Here is a 16,093-nt window from a genome sequence, read left to right on the forward strand (position 1 = left end):
TCTGTTCTGACTACTTAATTCCTGAGTGGACTGAATAAAACTTTGAACAGGGAAATTGCACATTTCTAACAGAATAACTCTGCTCCTGGAGAGGCAATGAAGAACCCTCTTGGCGTCTGCAGGTGCAGGATTAAATTTGAAATACCAGAAGACAGGTCTAACACAAAGCAGTAAATATAAGTATAAAGATATAAATACATAAATACAAATATAAACAACATTTTTTTAATATAATGCATTACCTTTTTATTCTGATAGGGTAGCAGGGGTTGGTGTCACTGCAGAGTTGTGTATTTTAGAAAGGATTACAATTTTTCAATATGTAGCAAATAAACAACAATAAATTTTATTTAAATATGCTTTGATGCTTTCAGTTAAAGAGGCAAGTGACATAGCTATGAATTAGATGTCAAGAAAAAGTCTCTGTTTAAATATTTTTTTTCTTTGTATTTTGCAAGGATGCTTGTCACAAAGTCAATTGCGGAATGTCATTAGACCTGCCATTTTACAACCCCCACAAGCCCGGACCTGGCCTGAAAAACCAGTAGTATCGCTAGTAACTAAGAAAGAAGCATGTGTTCAGGTAAAAAGAAAAGTAATTTTGCTGGCTAATACATGTTTGCAGCTCAGATTAAAAACAAAACAAAACAAAACAGTGCTGTTTTAAAAGCAGTTAATTATTCCACTGCATGATTTTCAAGAAAGTTCCTGTTACCAGTTTCGGAGGAACTGATGGATCACTGATATGGTGTGAACTGTTAAACTCATGCTGACTGTGTTTGAAAAAACATCTCTTGTCTGCAGGCTGTCTCAGCTTTCAGATATCAGGGTTCTGTGGGTGTCTCGCACCACTCCAGTGGATGGTCAAGAGAGGCTTTTTGTGATTCCCTGAAAAGGAGCACTGGCTAGGTGGAGTCAGACAATGACTAGAGGAAACAATACAACACAATTTGATTTACCTCAGCAACTGTAAAAACATCACAAATCAACTTCTCCAAGTCAAGCACCAAATCACACATCAATTATCACCAAACGTCGCTTATCAATTAAGCAAACACCAAACAACGCTCAAAGATTATTTGAGGCAAAAATTAAGACAGAATACAGAGTACGGCAGAGTTGAAAAGTAAGAAAGGGGGGGCAGAAAGACAGAGGTAGAAAGACAGAAACACACAAACACAGAGATGCTCCTTGCATGGGGGGGTGATGGGTTGACCAGGTGGTGATGGGTTGTCGGGGAATAAAGTTTGGGCTCACCTTTTATACAGTTCGGTCTGGTCCAGTCCTGGAGCACCCCTGGGGGGGAGGAGGAGCAGCATCCAAGTCACCTTTGGGGTTGACCTTTGAGGGGTGCAACAGCCCTGCATCCAGGTTAGCTTGGGGTGGGGGGCAGCTGGTTCTCCACACAGGAGATGACTCCAGTCCTCAGCGCCCATGCCCCACCTGACAGATGCATCTGTCACTCAAGACATTAAAAACTTGCTAATGTTCCTAGACATGGTGGCACCTCTTCTTTAGAAATGTTTTGTCTGAGTGCTCTGCCCAGGCACTCCTGGTGGAGTCTCTTCTTCAGAAAATGTTATGCCCATTGTTTGAGAAATAAACATGGATCATCCAGGAGGGGATAGGTAGGGGTCTGGTCCCTGACAGTGGGCGAAGCAGCTTTGGGGGTCTTTTGCATTTTTTTTACTTTAAAAGTAAAATGTTAGTGTTTTCATTAAGGGCACTGACTTAGTACATAGCTGGAGGAAGCTCTGCCAGCTACCACAGATATATATACATATGTACCTCAGTGACTCTGGACTTCTAGCAGATCTGTTTGTAGCAGAAAATAAGCTTCATAAGATTCATTAATCTGTTTTTGTTATTCCTAGCTTTTGGAAGACAGCTCTTATTTCTCAGATGAGAATTCAGTAAGTTCCAAAACAGCAGCAAGGTCACCTACTACTATGCCTCTTTCTAGCTCTGAAACAACACGGTAAGTTTTTATTTACTATATTTCTACACCATTTTGTCAATTGGCCTATGCAATGCCCTTTTGTCCTATGTGTCTAACATGGTACTAAGCCAATGATAGCTACACCCATGCAGTGCTCACTGGTGTCTGTGCGGTGCCAGGATTTGTGGGTACTGACATGAGCTCCATATACCATAAGAAATGGACTCCTGCCAGGAATTAATCTCTGCAGGACAGTTTTTTTCTCATTAGCAACCCCCAAGCCAGAAACTATTTTGGTTTGCCATCTCATACATGCAGCTTTGGCAGTTCAAAATATGTCCCAATATGTTTTGAATGTTTGCAGTCATAGAATCATAGAATCACAGAATCATAGAATGGTTTGTGTTGGAAAGGACCTTAAAGATCATCGAGTTCCAACCCCCCTGCCATGGGCAGGGACACCCTCCACTAGACCAGGTTGCTCAAAGCCTCATCTTTGTGTCCCTTTCGAGAACTCTCTTCTGATTGCATAGCCGCTGCATCTCATAAACAGATACAAAGAAACTCCAGAATTACCAAAATATGTCGGCATATTGGACACAGGAGACATGTAGAAAAACATACAGGACTGATTTGGAAGACAAGGTGAATGCTACAGCTGATGTTCTACTTGGGTGCACACGCCAGAATTTCTGTCATTAACAGCTATCAGTGATGATTGTGATAGGGCAGCATCTTTGTGCAGACATGGATTGACCAGCATGGTCTTCAGAATTTCTGCATGAGGAAGCTTATTTCCTTGGACTAAGAGATTGCCCAATGCCCTTGCCACTGTACATGACTGAAAGAGCTCATACTGGTGCAAAAGTGGGCTATTACCTCTCTGGAGACTGGCTCATGAGAATGAAGGGTCTGTGGTTAGCCAGTAAGTTATGTTGAGAGCATTAATGCTGCTTGCTGATGGTCGATAAGGGTTGTTTTCCTGGAAGCTGTGGGCATCAGGAATAAATACACCTGAGATAAGTTATGATGAGAGAATGACATTTCAAAATTGCCAGGGCCCCAGATAACACATTTGTGATGTTGCCTCCTTTCTCTCTGCCACCCAAAGAGGGCAGAGAATGTGTCAGCTGCAAAGGAGTCTATTCCAGTCTTCTTGAGGTCTGGATGGACCACAGATAAAGGTTCTTGCTCACAACATTTGGAATGCACAGTGGCCAGATTCTGAGGAGATGAGGGATTTTTAGATGCACAGACAATTTAGATTCTTAATCCTTATAAACAAGAAGAACATCATTAGAGGGCAGATGCTCACTGTGATTTTGGAAGAGCCAGACTATCCTTTTCTATCACAGTTAATGCTGTGATGAAGTCCTGTGAGGACAACATGGAGCCACACAGCATGCTGGATTTTTAGCAGATTCGGAATAATGGTAATGCACATACTGGAAAACCTAAGAGGAAAACTTTACTGACTTCTAAATGGGTTGGTATTGATATGCCAAGTCTATTTACTTTCTGTCACCTGCACAATATCTAGGAAAAGATAGGTGAGTGGCTTTCTCTTGTGAAGTAGATGGATAGAGAAATACAATGCAATGTTTCTTTGCTGACAAGTTACAAGACTTAAAAGTGCTAGTGGGATTTTTTTCCATTTTTTAAAAGACGAATTGCTAATCTGCTTGGAGTATTTGTGCCTTATTAATTCTGTATATCACAATTGTGGTAAATGTTGGTTTATTGGACAAGGTGAAAACTAATTTAAATACAGCTAGGTGCTTACTGCTCTTCTGAGATTGCAAGAGAGTGTAAGTGCCATTCTTCTGATCCATATTAAGTGACTGATGCATTAAAATATTTAAGTAAAATCTTTTTGGCATAGCTGTTTTCTCATAGACAACTTGACAGCAAGTATTCATAGAAACAACTTTATTAAATTCCATATGCATGCTAAATGACAGTGAACACTGCAGCTAGACCTGCTCATTGCTAAGAAAAGATTTCTTTATATTCATTTTTAATTATCAATCAAGGTGTAACTATTGACATTTATTTACAAAAAATAAAATGAAGAGTGACTCAACAGCAGGGATTGCTGCTGCCTGCAGTCATCCCTGTTACTTCCCCTCTTCTTCTACCTCTGCTTCTTTGTGTGATACGGTTCTGCATAGAGATGAATCACAGAATCATAGGATGGTTTGGGTTGGAAGGGACCTTAGAGATCATCTAGTTCCACCCCCCCTGCCATGGGCAGGGACACCCTCCACTAGACCAGGTTGCTCAAAGCCTCATCCAGCCTGGCCTTGAACACCTCCAGGGATGGGGCATCCACAGCTTCCCTGGGCAACCTGTTCCAGTGCCTCACCACCCTCCCGGTGAAAAATTTCTTACTAATATCTAATCTAAATCTGCCCTCTTCCAGTTTAAATCCATTACACCTTGTCCTCTTGCTACATGCCTTTGTAAAAAGCCCCTCCCAAGCTTTTCTGTAGCTTCAGGTACTGGAAGGCTGTTAGAAGGTCCCCCCGGAGCCTTCTCTTCTCCAGGCTGAACAACCCCAACTCTCTCAGCCTGTCCTTAAAGGGGAGGTGCTCCAGCCCTCTGATCATCTTTGTGGCTTTCCTCTGGACCTGCTCCAACAAGTCCATGTCCTTCTTATGTTGGGGGCCCAGAACTGAACACAGTACTCCAGGTGGGGTGTCATGAGAGCAGGGTAGAGGGGCAGAATCACCTCCCTCAATGTGAACGTGAACATGAAAATGGATATGGTTTGTTAGCCGCCTGCAGTTGCTGCAGCTGTCCATGTCCCAGGAAACCAACAACAATTCAGTTTCCTGAACTGCCTGTAGTAATGAACTGAAAAGGAGAAATTTGCAGTTTCTCAAGTCAGATTGAAAGCTTGGAAAGGAGATTGTGTCATGACAGAAATGCAATGCTGTGAAAACACAGGCTTCTTTCAGCCCAAGTTTTCATAGCATTGCATTTTCAGTCATCTATTCAGCTTTGCACAAGGATTTGATTGTAAAACTGCAGGGGTTCAAGGCCAGCACTGGAACTGGAACTGGCAGCTACTCAGACCTTTCTGGACACTCTGAGAAGGACTGTACCTGGATCTACTCCTTTTCCATAGTCCCTTTACAGTATCTTAGCCACATTTCTCATTTTCCCATTCTTCCTTGTTAGTGGTTGTTCCCTGAATTCAGTGCCTCTGTTTTGCATCTCCATGGCAATGTTATCCCTGGCACACTTTGTTCTTGTCCTGCAGCAATATAGGTTATTGAGTTTTTAATAAGACTTTATAGGCTGGCACTTCCAATTAACTGACTGGAAAAAGGAAGATCCTGCACTGATTATTTCTTCCTTACATTTCTGAATATAACAAAAATCCACTCCCTATGTTATTTCTTTGAGACAAGTTCCTACTGGAGCAGCCTAGAAGTAGCAGATGAAATTTCAGTATGGAAATTGATCACAATTCATTGAATTTTAGTGGAGAGTTTTCTTAAGGATAAGAAATTCATTAGTTTAAACACACTTCAGGTTCCCTGTTTGTGGCCCAAAACCCATATGGAAGGCTTCAAGGCTGAAAAGAGATGGATTTTCTGATTTCTCTTTCTTATTTGCTCTTAGTGACACATCAAGCATGAGAATGTTAAGGAAAATTTTCCTTAAGTGTAAAATGGAGATAGCTTGTGCTTGGGAATTCCTTTATCCTCTGTGAAGAGATTTCAAGCATACTGTAATTATGAACACAGAAACTAAATTTTAGAGACAATCATCAAAGTTCTGGCAACGAAACCAGCTTATTAACAGGAATATCCTCTGCATGACGTATGTGCCGTTGAGCCCTCCCAGGGGTGATAAATGATCTGGAAGAGCAGATAAGGGGTGCTGAAGTATGCAGTTCGTGATAGAACACAGTATCGTCTTCTTACCAAGTCGTCCTTCTGGAACAGAAAGAGACAAGAACTTGGATAGTTTTGCCTTTGCCAGCAAGAGATGCAGAGATTAAGTGCTACAGAAGGAAAGCATGAACAAGCCTTTTGTAAAAAAACCAGCCAAACAAACAAACAAACAAAAAACACACCAAAAAAATAATAAACAAAACACCACCCAGAAAACACAACAGCAGCAGGAACAACTTCCACACAAAGAAGTTCACAAGGACTTTCCTAGTGACTTTTATAAAAAAATTGTCCCGTTAATTTAAAGTGGCTATGCAATTGGCAGGGCAAATCACAACTCTACTTACATTAGAATATTAATGAATGTAATCCACAAGTAATGTACATTTTACAAGTTGTGACCATGTCACTATTTAAAAACACATTCACCTTCTTCTCTTAAAACCTCCTTAAATGTAAGAGGCTAACAGGGTAGTTAAACTCAGGGTGGCAAACCAAAAAAAAAAAAAAAAAAAATCCAGAAAACCTGAGACACTAGGAAGAAAACAGGGACAGAAGAAAAGAAGGACAAGTGTTGTTTTAATGTAGCTTCTGACAAAAACATTCATACTCCAGATCCTAAATGTAAAGTGATTTATCTGGTGTATGAACTTTTCTCTCAGATCTGTATCCCTGAACTCTAGTTGGCCAGTAGCAAAGGATGGCAAGTATTTTGTTTTCTTCACTTCTCATTTTAAGTATATCTATGGAAAAAGTCACTGAAGAATGTAAAGAAGATCTTTCTTTCCTGTTTTAGTTATAGCTCATCATAAGCCATCTGCTATCAAGCCTTTACATTTTTGCAGTATTTATGTGAATTGAAAGTGTATGCATTAGAATACACTGCGCCTGTCTTTCCAAGATGTTAGGTGGATGACCAAGGAGTACAAAGTAAGGCACTGGGGAGAATGTTATTCTGAGGGATGCCAGAACTGCACCAACATGAAGGGGTAATTGTTAATTGTTGGTAGTCTTCTGGTGGAGCAAAAGGAAACAGGGAAACAAAAGTAACTCATTAAAGTTTCTGTAGCAAGACCCTTCTCTGAGGAGGAGGCATGTTGATTTGCTTCTTTGCTTTTAAGAAACATCCTCAATGATCTTCATGAAATACAATGTGATACTCTTTGTTCCTTTTGTGAAATGTTATGTAGAGAGTATTCTCAGATTCCCTTAAATAGTTTGTCTGATTATTTAAGTGGTCATTTTTTGTCTTTAATGTAAGGTGTGGTAAAGTAAATGCATGAATTTACTTATATTCTTTACAAAGTTCTAAATGGTTCTAATTCACATTCTTATGTTATTTTGCTCTCACAGAAGTCAGTTGTTCAAAGACAGAAGTGTACAAAACAGCAGCAATTCTGACTTTGTGTTTGGAGAAAACATGATTGAGAGAGTCTTGGTAAGATCTGTAAATGCTGGCAGACTTTTTATAAAGGTTAATGTACTTATAATTTTTTTCAGAGATTGATTATTTTTAGGTCCTTCTGTTCTTTTAAAGATGTGAGTAAATATGATTCCAATGACTCTTGAGGAGAAAAGATGTAAATATTTGCTGTAGCAGGGGTAGGCATCCCTATCTTCCTCGTTCCAGATAAGTACTCTAGTTACTAATACATACCAGTATGTACTACTACTCTTTTGCTCATTTTTTTGACATGAAAAGGGATTTTTTATAAATTCCACGTAAAAGCAGGACAGCCACAGTACAAGATAGAAGAATGTGGTCCCCACCACCCTGATAGTTTTCATCATAACTGTTAAGAGATGGCAGAAACTAGTATGAGGGGAAAACTGAACACCCATCCAAGATAGTGTCCACGTTAAATGAAGAGGGTCAGAGGGCTGGAGCACCTCCTGTATGAGGACAGGCTGAGAGAGTTGGGGTTGTTCAGTCTGGAGAAAAGAAGGCTCCGAGGAGACCTAATAGCAGCCTTCCAGTACCTGAAGGGGCCTACAGGAGAGATGGGGAGGGGCTCTTTATCAGGGGGGGGTAGTGATAGGACAAGGGGTAGTGGTTGTAAGCTGAAAGATGGCAGATTTAGATTAGATATTAGGAAAATATTTTTTACTGTGAGAGTGGTGAGACACAGGAACAGGTTGCCCAGGGAAGCTGCGGATGCCCCATCCCTGGAGGTGTTCAAGGCCAGGCTGGACGAGGCTTTGAGCAACCTGGTCTAGTGGAAGGTGTCCTTGCCCATGGCAGGGGAGTTGGAACTCAATGATCTCTAAAGTCCTTTCCAACCCAAACGTTTCTATGATTCTGTGATTCTATAGTTGTGCATGCTGGGAGACAGGTTAATGGATTAAGTCCTGAAGGAAACTCAGACAAAAAGGTGGTTCCCAAGCTGAGTACTACACCATTTTAAATGGAATTAAAATTCAGTTTCTAGTAGAAGTAGAAGGAAAACAGTATGTATATCTGCCAATGAAAAAGCTTGTCAACCCTAGGTCTGGGTAAATCTCGGTAAATCTGACCAGGATTTAGTTATAACATAGGAGTTGAGCCACTGAGCATCGTCAGGAGCCAGAAGCATTTATTTAGACATGGCTAAGAAGCTTTATCTGAGAAAACTGAGGGACATGGAAATTTTTAATCCCTCTGAAGTTAAGTTTGTGGTGTCTGGGAATTTTAAACTATTGTTCTCGGGCTTAAGTGCTTAAACTGGAAATTAGCTGGTACCTAAACATCTAAGTCTTTCAGTGGATTTAAAACCTACACACAAACCTACATACAAAAATGCCATTCTTCTTGGTGGACGAATGATGTACTGATTTTTTAATAATAAAATTACACTAGAGACTGAAATTGTGTCATCAGGGTCAGTTGTTACTCTTAAGATATTACAATTGCTAATCTTCAGCCTACCATGCATTAACTGATTCAGTGTACTGTCTGATGCGAAGTAACATAGCCATTTTACTTAAATAGGAACTTTTGTTTGCTCTGTTTTTTTCTAGAGTCCTGAGAGGCATCCTAAGCCGTGTAATGCAGCTGATTCATACAAAGGAGAAATAACATCCATTTACATAGAATCTTTTCCTGTCAGTCCACAAATAAGTAAGCATACTCAGCAAACAAGTACAGTTAGCTTATTATTATGTGTTTGGCTGTATCGTAGAGGATGTCAAGTGAGTGGTGGTCAATAATTTTCATCTGTTCTCAAGTTATCCAGTCACTAGTACACTTGCAGTATGTGCAAAAATTATGTTCAGAAAGCAGCTACAGTTTGGTTTATGACATTTAAACTGGACTAACATCAGAGTGAATGATCTAAGTTACTCAAGCAAGGATAGAGTTTTACAGATTATTATTTATTACAGATTATTATTAATATTAATTATTATTATTTAAAAATGCAATGAAGTTTGTGAATGCCATTTGGACTGCATTTTTAAACTACAATTTTAAGCTGTTGGCTGCTTGTATTTTGTGTCTGCTGATATAAATTACTTTGCCATATTTGTATTCTAATTGTAGGATTGAAACTTCTATACAGACAGATTTAAGGGGTTGTTTGTGACTCTGGTGTGAGCTTTTCTACTAGGCAAGCCACATAAACTTAGGCTGTGAAGAAATCCCAAGTGGGGCCCTACCTTGAGCCCTCTTGCCAAATTTAGCACCCCTCCTTACTAATGGATGTATTGGATCCTCTTAGTTGGTATGAATATTCTTACAAGTAAAAAAAAAATTTAAGCCTATGGAAAATGTATATATATTATGCAAATATACAAAATTTTGTAACAGTGTTGTCCCTTTCAAATCTTGTCCTTTTGTGTTCCTGTCAAATATTCATTGTGTATGTGTTACTATTCTGAATACTAGGACATGTACATAGAAATATGACAGACAGTTTCATTTGGAAGATCAACTTCTAATTATTTAAGTCTTGTTTCTGCAAGTTCTCCCGTGGGGCAAACCTCTGCAACTGCAGGGAGCCCTTTTTAATTCAAAATCAGCCTAGACAGGCGAGAGATTTTGCAGTATGCCAGCCTTTTTCTCTTCTATTTACTGCTTTTGCTAAAAACTTATTAATAACGCTACATTATATCAGACACTACAGGGATAATTGAAGTCACACACCATCCTATGTGCTAGTTTTGTTGTCCTGAAAATATTCCCTGTATGGAAAGGATTTATTTTTTTGTTTGTTTGGTTGTTTCTTTTTCCTACGTAAACAGATTTGTTGAGGAATGCAACACTAATTGAATCAGCAGCTGCCTGTATTTCCAAGCGAGTGGAGAAAATTCCGTTAGATAAAGTTGAAGTTATAACTGGAGAAGAAGCAGAACACAATGTACTACAGGTGTGTATTTCATAAAGCCTTGATGGTGAACAGTCTTATTGTTGAAAAGAGATCTATTACAGATTGCAGCAATCTAAAAATAACTTCAGTTTATATTTTAAATTTTCACTTTTTTAAGATATTCCTCTGCTAACCCATTTTTATGCAGGCTGATATTTTCCTTTTCATATTATATTTGTTCATTTTGTAGTCCCTTTCAATAAGTGACTGCTTCAGAACTTAATTCTAGAGTTGTATTTTGTAAGCATCTACACAGTGTACCAGTAGTAACTAAACTTCAAAATTGGAAGTGATTTGAGTAAAGGGGTTTTTTATGACAAAACTTTTTTGGGGATAAAAAGCAATATGTTATCAAAGTAATTAGTTTTATAGTTCATCTAAAATATCAATTATCGTTCTGGCCCAGCAGGATGTATCTTGCTATTCTTCATCTTCAAACTGTTATTTTCTCAGAAAATAGCAATGGTGTATATGATTTTACAAATCTTAACATTGAAAGTTACATTATTTTATCATTTATTAAATCTTCTGTCTTGTCAAAACATGGAAGTTTTACTCTCTCTGGAGTATACTCTCCTAGTAGGGGTATTGGTATCCTGGGCTGCATAATGTTTCTAAAGAATGAGACTCTAGAACACCTGTAACAAATTCAGCTATGTTAGTGGATATCACAGATGAAGAGTTAATGAAGATGAAATAATTGAAAAAGTAAACTGAGATTCATGATGAATGTTTTCCATAACTAGCAGAAAGTTTAGCACGGATCTGTGAGCCATTTCATCTTAAGTAATAATGGCAATATATTTATATATCAATCTTTGTATACATGCATATGGATGTATGAAAAGGTTGAAAAACATAAAGATTTTTCACAAATAAAGTTGACATTGGCTGACAATTTCCATCATGTATTTCTCTTTCAGATCAACTGTAAGCTCTTTGTATTTGATAAGGTTTCTTTAACCTGGACTGAAAGAGGCAGAGGATCCCTGAGGCTTAATGACACTTCTAGCAATAAATGTGGAATGTTGCAGTCAAGGCTAAGTAAGAGTTGAATAATGAAGTTACACATACATAAAACACTAAATAACTTGTACTATTGCTGGCCAGACTAAGTTTATTCCAAAACATTTAAGTAGCTGGTTTTATTTAAGTCAAGTTGCTGAGAATCTTTCTAACATTGCCTGCGATAAAGTTACCTGCATTAACAGACTGAGGCACTGGGCATTTTTCACTCAGTTTTTACATTCACACTTGCATATGCTCTTAGGTTCTGTGTGTTTCTACTGCAATGTATCTTTAGCTTAGTCATCAGTCTGACAGTTTGCTCTTTGTTGATTCTGCTTTTCCAGGAGCACTGTTTCAAGTCACTTCTGGAATGTTGTTTTTACTGTGCTGTCATTTTTTATACTGTATTGCAGTTTCAGAAGATTATTTGCTTTGTATGCCAGATGTATTGAAATAAATGAATATATTTGGTATTAAAAAATAATTTTTAAAATGTCATCGTGTCAGGTTTTAGACCAAATTTAAAAGAGTAATTAATTCAAATAATAATTGTATAAAAGTGGGAGAGAAAACTGCTGCAGTAAAAATGAAGATGGTTCCAATGGCTTATCATATAAACCTTCTTATTTTAGTTATGCGTAATCAAGGCAGCTTGAGACTAATTCTCAACACCCGAGTCTGGGATCAAATGGTTATAAAAAAAGCAAACAGAAAGAGCCTATGCTTCACTGCAACCGACCAAGAGGACCACTCTGTTCAAGTATTTCTAATTCAGGTAAGCAGAATAAAACCCCACCCAAATCCCCATTGCATCTAGGATCCTGAAGACTTGCTGAGGCTTTTGTTTTAGCAAATGGCCTTTTATGCTCTGTCAGTCTATGCTTAGCTTAGCTGTTACATGGCTTTTATTACGACAAGAGTTAGAAGTGCTCTCCCTTGGTATTTCAAAAAAAAGGTATGAAGATGGAACATCATTTTAGGATGGACATTTCCAGACTCTGTTTCACATACCACTGATGGAATGGATATCATTCCAGAGTCATATGCAGCAATTACTCTTTCTTACGGAAACAACACTATAAGAATTTCTACACAGGTCGTTAGATATTCAGAAGTTACTTTGGCACAAGGCAGCAGCTTTCTGCCATGCTTATTGACACAGTGCTTGCATTAATCCATCCAGTGTAGGACCTCCACTTCTCAGTTGAGGAGAACACAGATTTTGCAGTGTCACCTTATGTAAGACAACAGTCTTGGGAATCCTGGTTTTCTCTAGCAAGGGCTGATAACTTGAGGATGGAAATGTGGTGGACTTATTTGCAAATAAATAGCACATGTATACCAGGTTGGGAAGTGAGAGCATCCACATGAGTTTAAGGATGTCTCAGGCTTCCCCAGTAGACCTCTCTGGGGAGGGCTCAGCCTCCTGGGAAAGAAAAATAAATCACTGCTTTCAGGAATTGTCACATAGCATACACAAGCAAAGCACCATGCACAGTATATGCAAGCACTATCATGTCCAAACAGTGATTGACTTAACTATAGCTGTGCTGCACAGCTGGTCTGCATGTAAGGATTAGAAACGTCCTAGTTTCCAGATGTGCTGCAGTTTTTCTAGCATATATAGATGTCAACATTCCTTAATTCTCTCCTGGCACTTCTGGATAGTAAAAGAAGACATGTATTAGGAAACCAAGATACATGACAGCTGTTATGTGTGTGGCATGGGTTGCAGGAAGCTGCTTAGCTGTTTCTACAGTTGTCACTGAAGCAGCTTGTATCCATCCTTATAGCTGGTATCCAGCCAAACTAACACTGAGAGTCGAGCATGGAAGGCAAATTGGTCACTGCATGAGACACTCAGCAGGTATCACCAAAGCCTTGGCATGTAAATCAGGCTTGCAGTAGTCAGTGGAGCCCACTCCTCCAAAGCACCAGCAGATATTTTAAATTGCCATTTAAATTTGTTTTTCCCATATCACATGAATGATTGATACATTTGGTTCAGGGATGTTATCCAAAGGGTCTCTCATGAGTGAAGGAGAAGAATCATATGATGCTGACTACAAAGGAGGCAGTCCACAGGACTCCATTAGGTTGGTCCTGTAGTACTCAGCCAGGTTTGCACACAGGGTTGACCCTGCCCCTTTCCCTCATGGTTGTTTCTTCCTCCTCACTTTTGGTGACATTGGAATTTGTACAGTTATGAGTGAGGCAGATCAGAGAACTGATCTGGGTGATTTTATTCATTTTTGCTAAGTTAGTTTTTTAGATTTATTTTATTCACTTGTGATAGCCCTAGTGGTGGCACTGGCACAATGGAGAGGGTAGAAATGAAGAGTCAGAGGAGTATGGAGGTGAGTCCACCCTCTTGGCAGAAGCTGGAGTTCATATTAGATTAAAATGACAGAGGACCTCTGGCTTTTGAATGAGTAAGTAGAAAGCTACAGATAGAAATTATCAGACTGAATATCTACCTTTTTCATATTTGTGACCCTATGTTTCCTGAAAAGCCATGTTAACTTGAGAGCTCACATTTGTCCACTAAGAACTGCACGTGTAGTTTAGACACCTGAACAACTCTAAATTGCTTCCTTCTTTGCCTCACTGTAGGGAGAGAATTGTTTGCTACTGCAAATCTGAGTAGCACAGAAGGCAACCCTGGTCTGCTGCTGCTTCCCAATTTGTATAGCTTTTCCACATGTACACACTGAAACATGTCATTCCAATCCAAACAAGACTAATTTCTTCCTGTTTCCAAGTGATACAGATAGAAATTACTCCACATGATGAGCAGAAGTTGAGAACCGGGCTACAGAGGACCATACGCATTCAGTTACTCTCTGGTAGATTAATTTCTTCCTAAGAACATAAGAAGTACTCTACTGGCACTTCTGACAGTGCCCAAATGCAGTGCATTTAGGAAGCACAAGCGAGCATGGCCACTTTGTATGGCCTGTTTACCTCATTGTCCCCCAGCATCCATAACTGTTTTATTAGGCATGTGAGAGCATGTACCCCTACTTGTTTCCTTTGCTACCTATTTTATTAAATTTTTGTTCCTGAATTTTTCTAATTCCTTTTTTTAAACTTTTATTACTATATTTTTTAGTTTATACTGTCTGTCCCTGCTGCCTTCTGAAGCAGCAAATTCTAGAAATTCTTACTCTGTGAAGAAGCACTTTATTTTGTGCTGATCCTCTATTGCTTTAATTAAGCATACACTAGTACATTTATTGCGTGGTCTGATGAACAGCTATAACATATTCAGTTTATCCACCAGTTTTATAATTTTGAAAACCTTAGTTATACCCCCTTCTCATCCTTCTCTTCAGACTGAAGAGTCTCAACTCTTCATAAGGAGCAGCACCACACCCTTGATCCTTTTTGGTGCCCTTCTCTTTACCTTCTTTAATTCTACTACATCCTTGAGATGTGATGGCCAGAACAGAACACAGTACTCAGGACATGGCTGTTCAAAGGTTTTATGTACTGGCAAAATGCTGCCTTGTCTAGTTTGCAATACCCTTCTTGATGATGCTCATCTTCTGTTGAACAACAATAGCCGAATTCATGGTAGCTTTAAATGTTATAATCACAATTAATTTTTGTAATCAGGTTTTAAAATTATTATTTATTCTGTAAACCAAAATGCAATACAAATATTAACATTTCAGTGCTTTATTAATTATAGAATCATATTCAGGAATTGTCTGGAATATCAAGTAGTCAGTACAAATGGAGCCATTCTTCAGGGGAAATATTAATTTTTAAGCTTATGTTTCTTGTAACTATAGAGAAAATAATCAACGGCTATGTATTATAAAACTCAGACCACTTAAACTTTACATTATCTGTATTTAAATTTATTTTTGCATGTGAATTATTAAATGTGAATCTTAACTGGATTGTTTTGATTGAAAAGGACAAAGTACAGCTCTTTCACTACTTTTGAAAACTTCTCAGTCAGCTTCTCTGTGAAAAATAGAGATTTTTCTCAGCTAGTTGGACTGTATGCAGTTTATGTTCTGCAGGCAAGCTCAAAAGACACTGGATACCTCTATGCAGCAATACATCACCGCCTTGTGGCATTGCGAAGCTTTGCTGAGCAAGAGCCAGATGCTAATCAAGCAGGCACAGAGTCAGAAATAGCTTTGGAACCATTAAACTGTGATAGCGATGATGAAGATGATGGAAAAATCAAGTGAGCAGCACTGGATCTGGTAAGCAGAAGTTTTCCGGAGAATGCTGTAATTCTTTCAGGGTATTTTCTTGAAAGCAATGAATTGCACTTTTTTTTTTTTTTTTTTTCCCCATGCTGACTATAACTTCAATCTGTTAGAGAGACCCCTTTTCAGGTAGAAGAGGGTAATTCCTTGTAGCATTTTGTCTTACTACTGTTAAAATGCAAGGTTTTGCCAGATGAAGTATCTAGACATCTTTATAGCAGTAAAATACTCTTTTGACAAAAGGCTGAGGGTTAAGAAATCTCAATATTGTCAAGCTTTACCTAAAGGTTTTTTTCAGTACATTTAAGTAGAAATGACTAGAGGTATTGAGATACTAGTTGTTACTTGAGTAAGTGAAAGTTGAGTCCATTCAGATCAGTGCTTAGGTAGTTGTGAAGAGCTTGTGAATATGTTTACTAAGATATTTATTACACAGTGGTTAATTTCATTTAAAACACTGATCCTTGATCATCTGTAACAGCTACCTCATTAAGAAATTTGCAGATCAAGATTTATACACCAGTTTTGCAAGCTTTCTTCAACATAACAAAAATGTAGGCACCACAAAGTGAAGCATGCAACTAAAACAGGATATATGGGGGAAGCTGCTGACTTAATCCTAGTGCAGAAGCTGTTAATACAGCTCACAACAAGGCTGGGGTCACATTT

The 16,093-nt window shown here is 38.7% G+C and overlaps 1 protein-coding gene across 1 annotated transcript; it reads left to right on the forward strand.

Annotated features, from left to right (window-relative positions):
• Nucleotides 1–458: 458 nt before the first annotated feature.
• LOC104465397 (ran-binding protein 3-like) lies at nt 459–15,399 on the forward strand (the record flags this gene model as incomplete). The annotated part of the gene is made up of 8 exons (XM_010078423.1): nt 459–583; nt 1,875–1,978; nt 7,198–7,282; nt 8,842–8,941; nt 10,063–10,187; nt 11,111–11,231; nt 11,828–11,970; nt 15,230–15,399. Coding segments are annotated over 8 exons (973 nt in total), but the record flags the coding sequence as incomplete, so codon positions are not given.
• Between the last annotated feature and the right edge of the window lie 694 nt (nt 15,400–16,093).

The sequence above is a fragment of the Pterocles gutturalis genome, unplaced genomic scaffold (genome assembly GCF_000699245.1).
Source record: "Pterocles gutturalis isolate BGI_N339 unplaced genomic scaffold, ASM69924v1 scaffold558, whole genome shotgun sequence".
In the NCBI taxonomy this organism is placed as follows: domain Eukaryota; kingdom Metazoa; phylum Chordata; class Aves; order Pterocliformes; family Pteroclidae; genus Pterocles; species Pterocles gutturalis.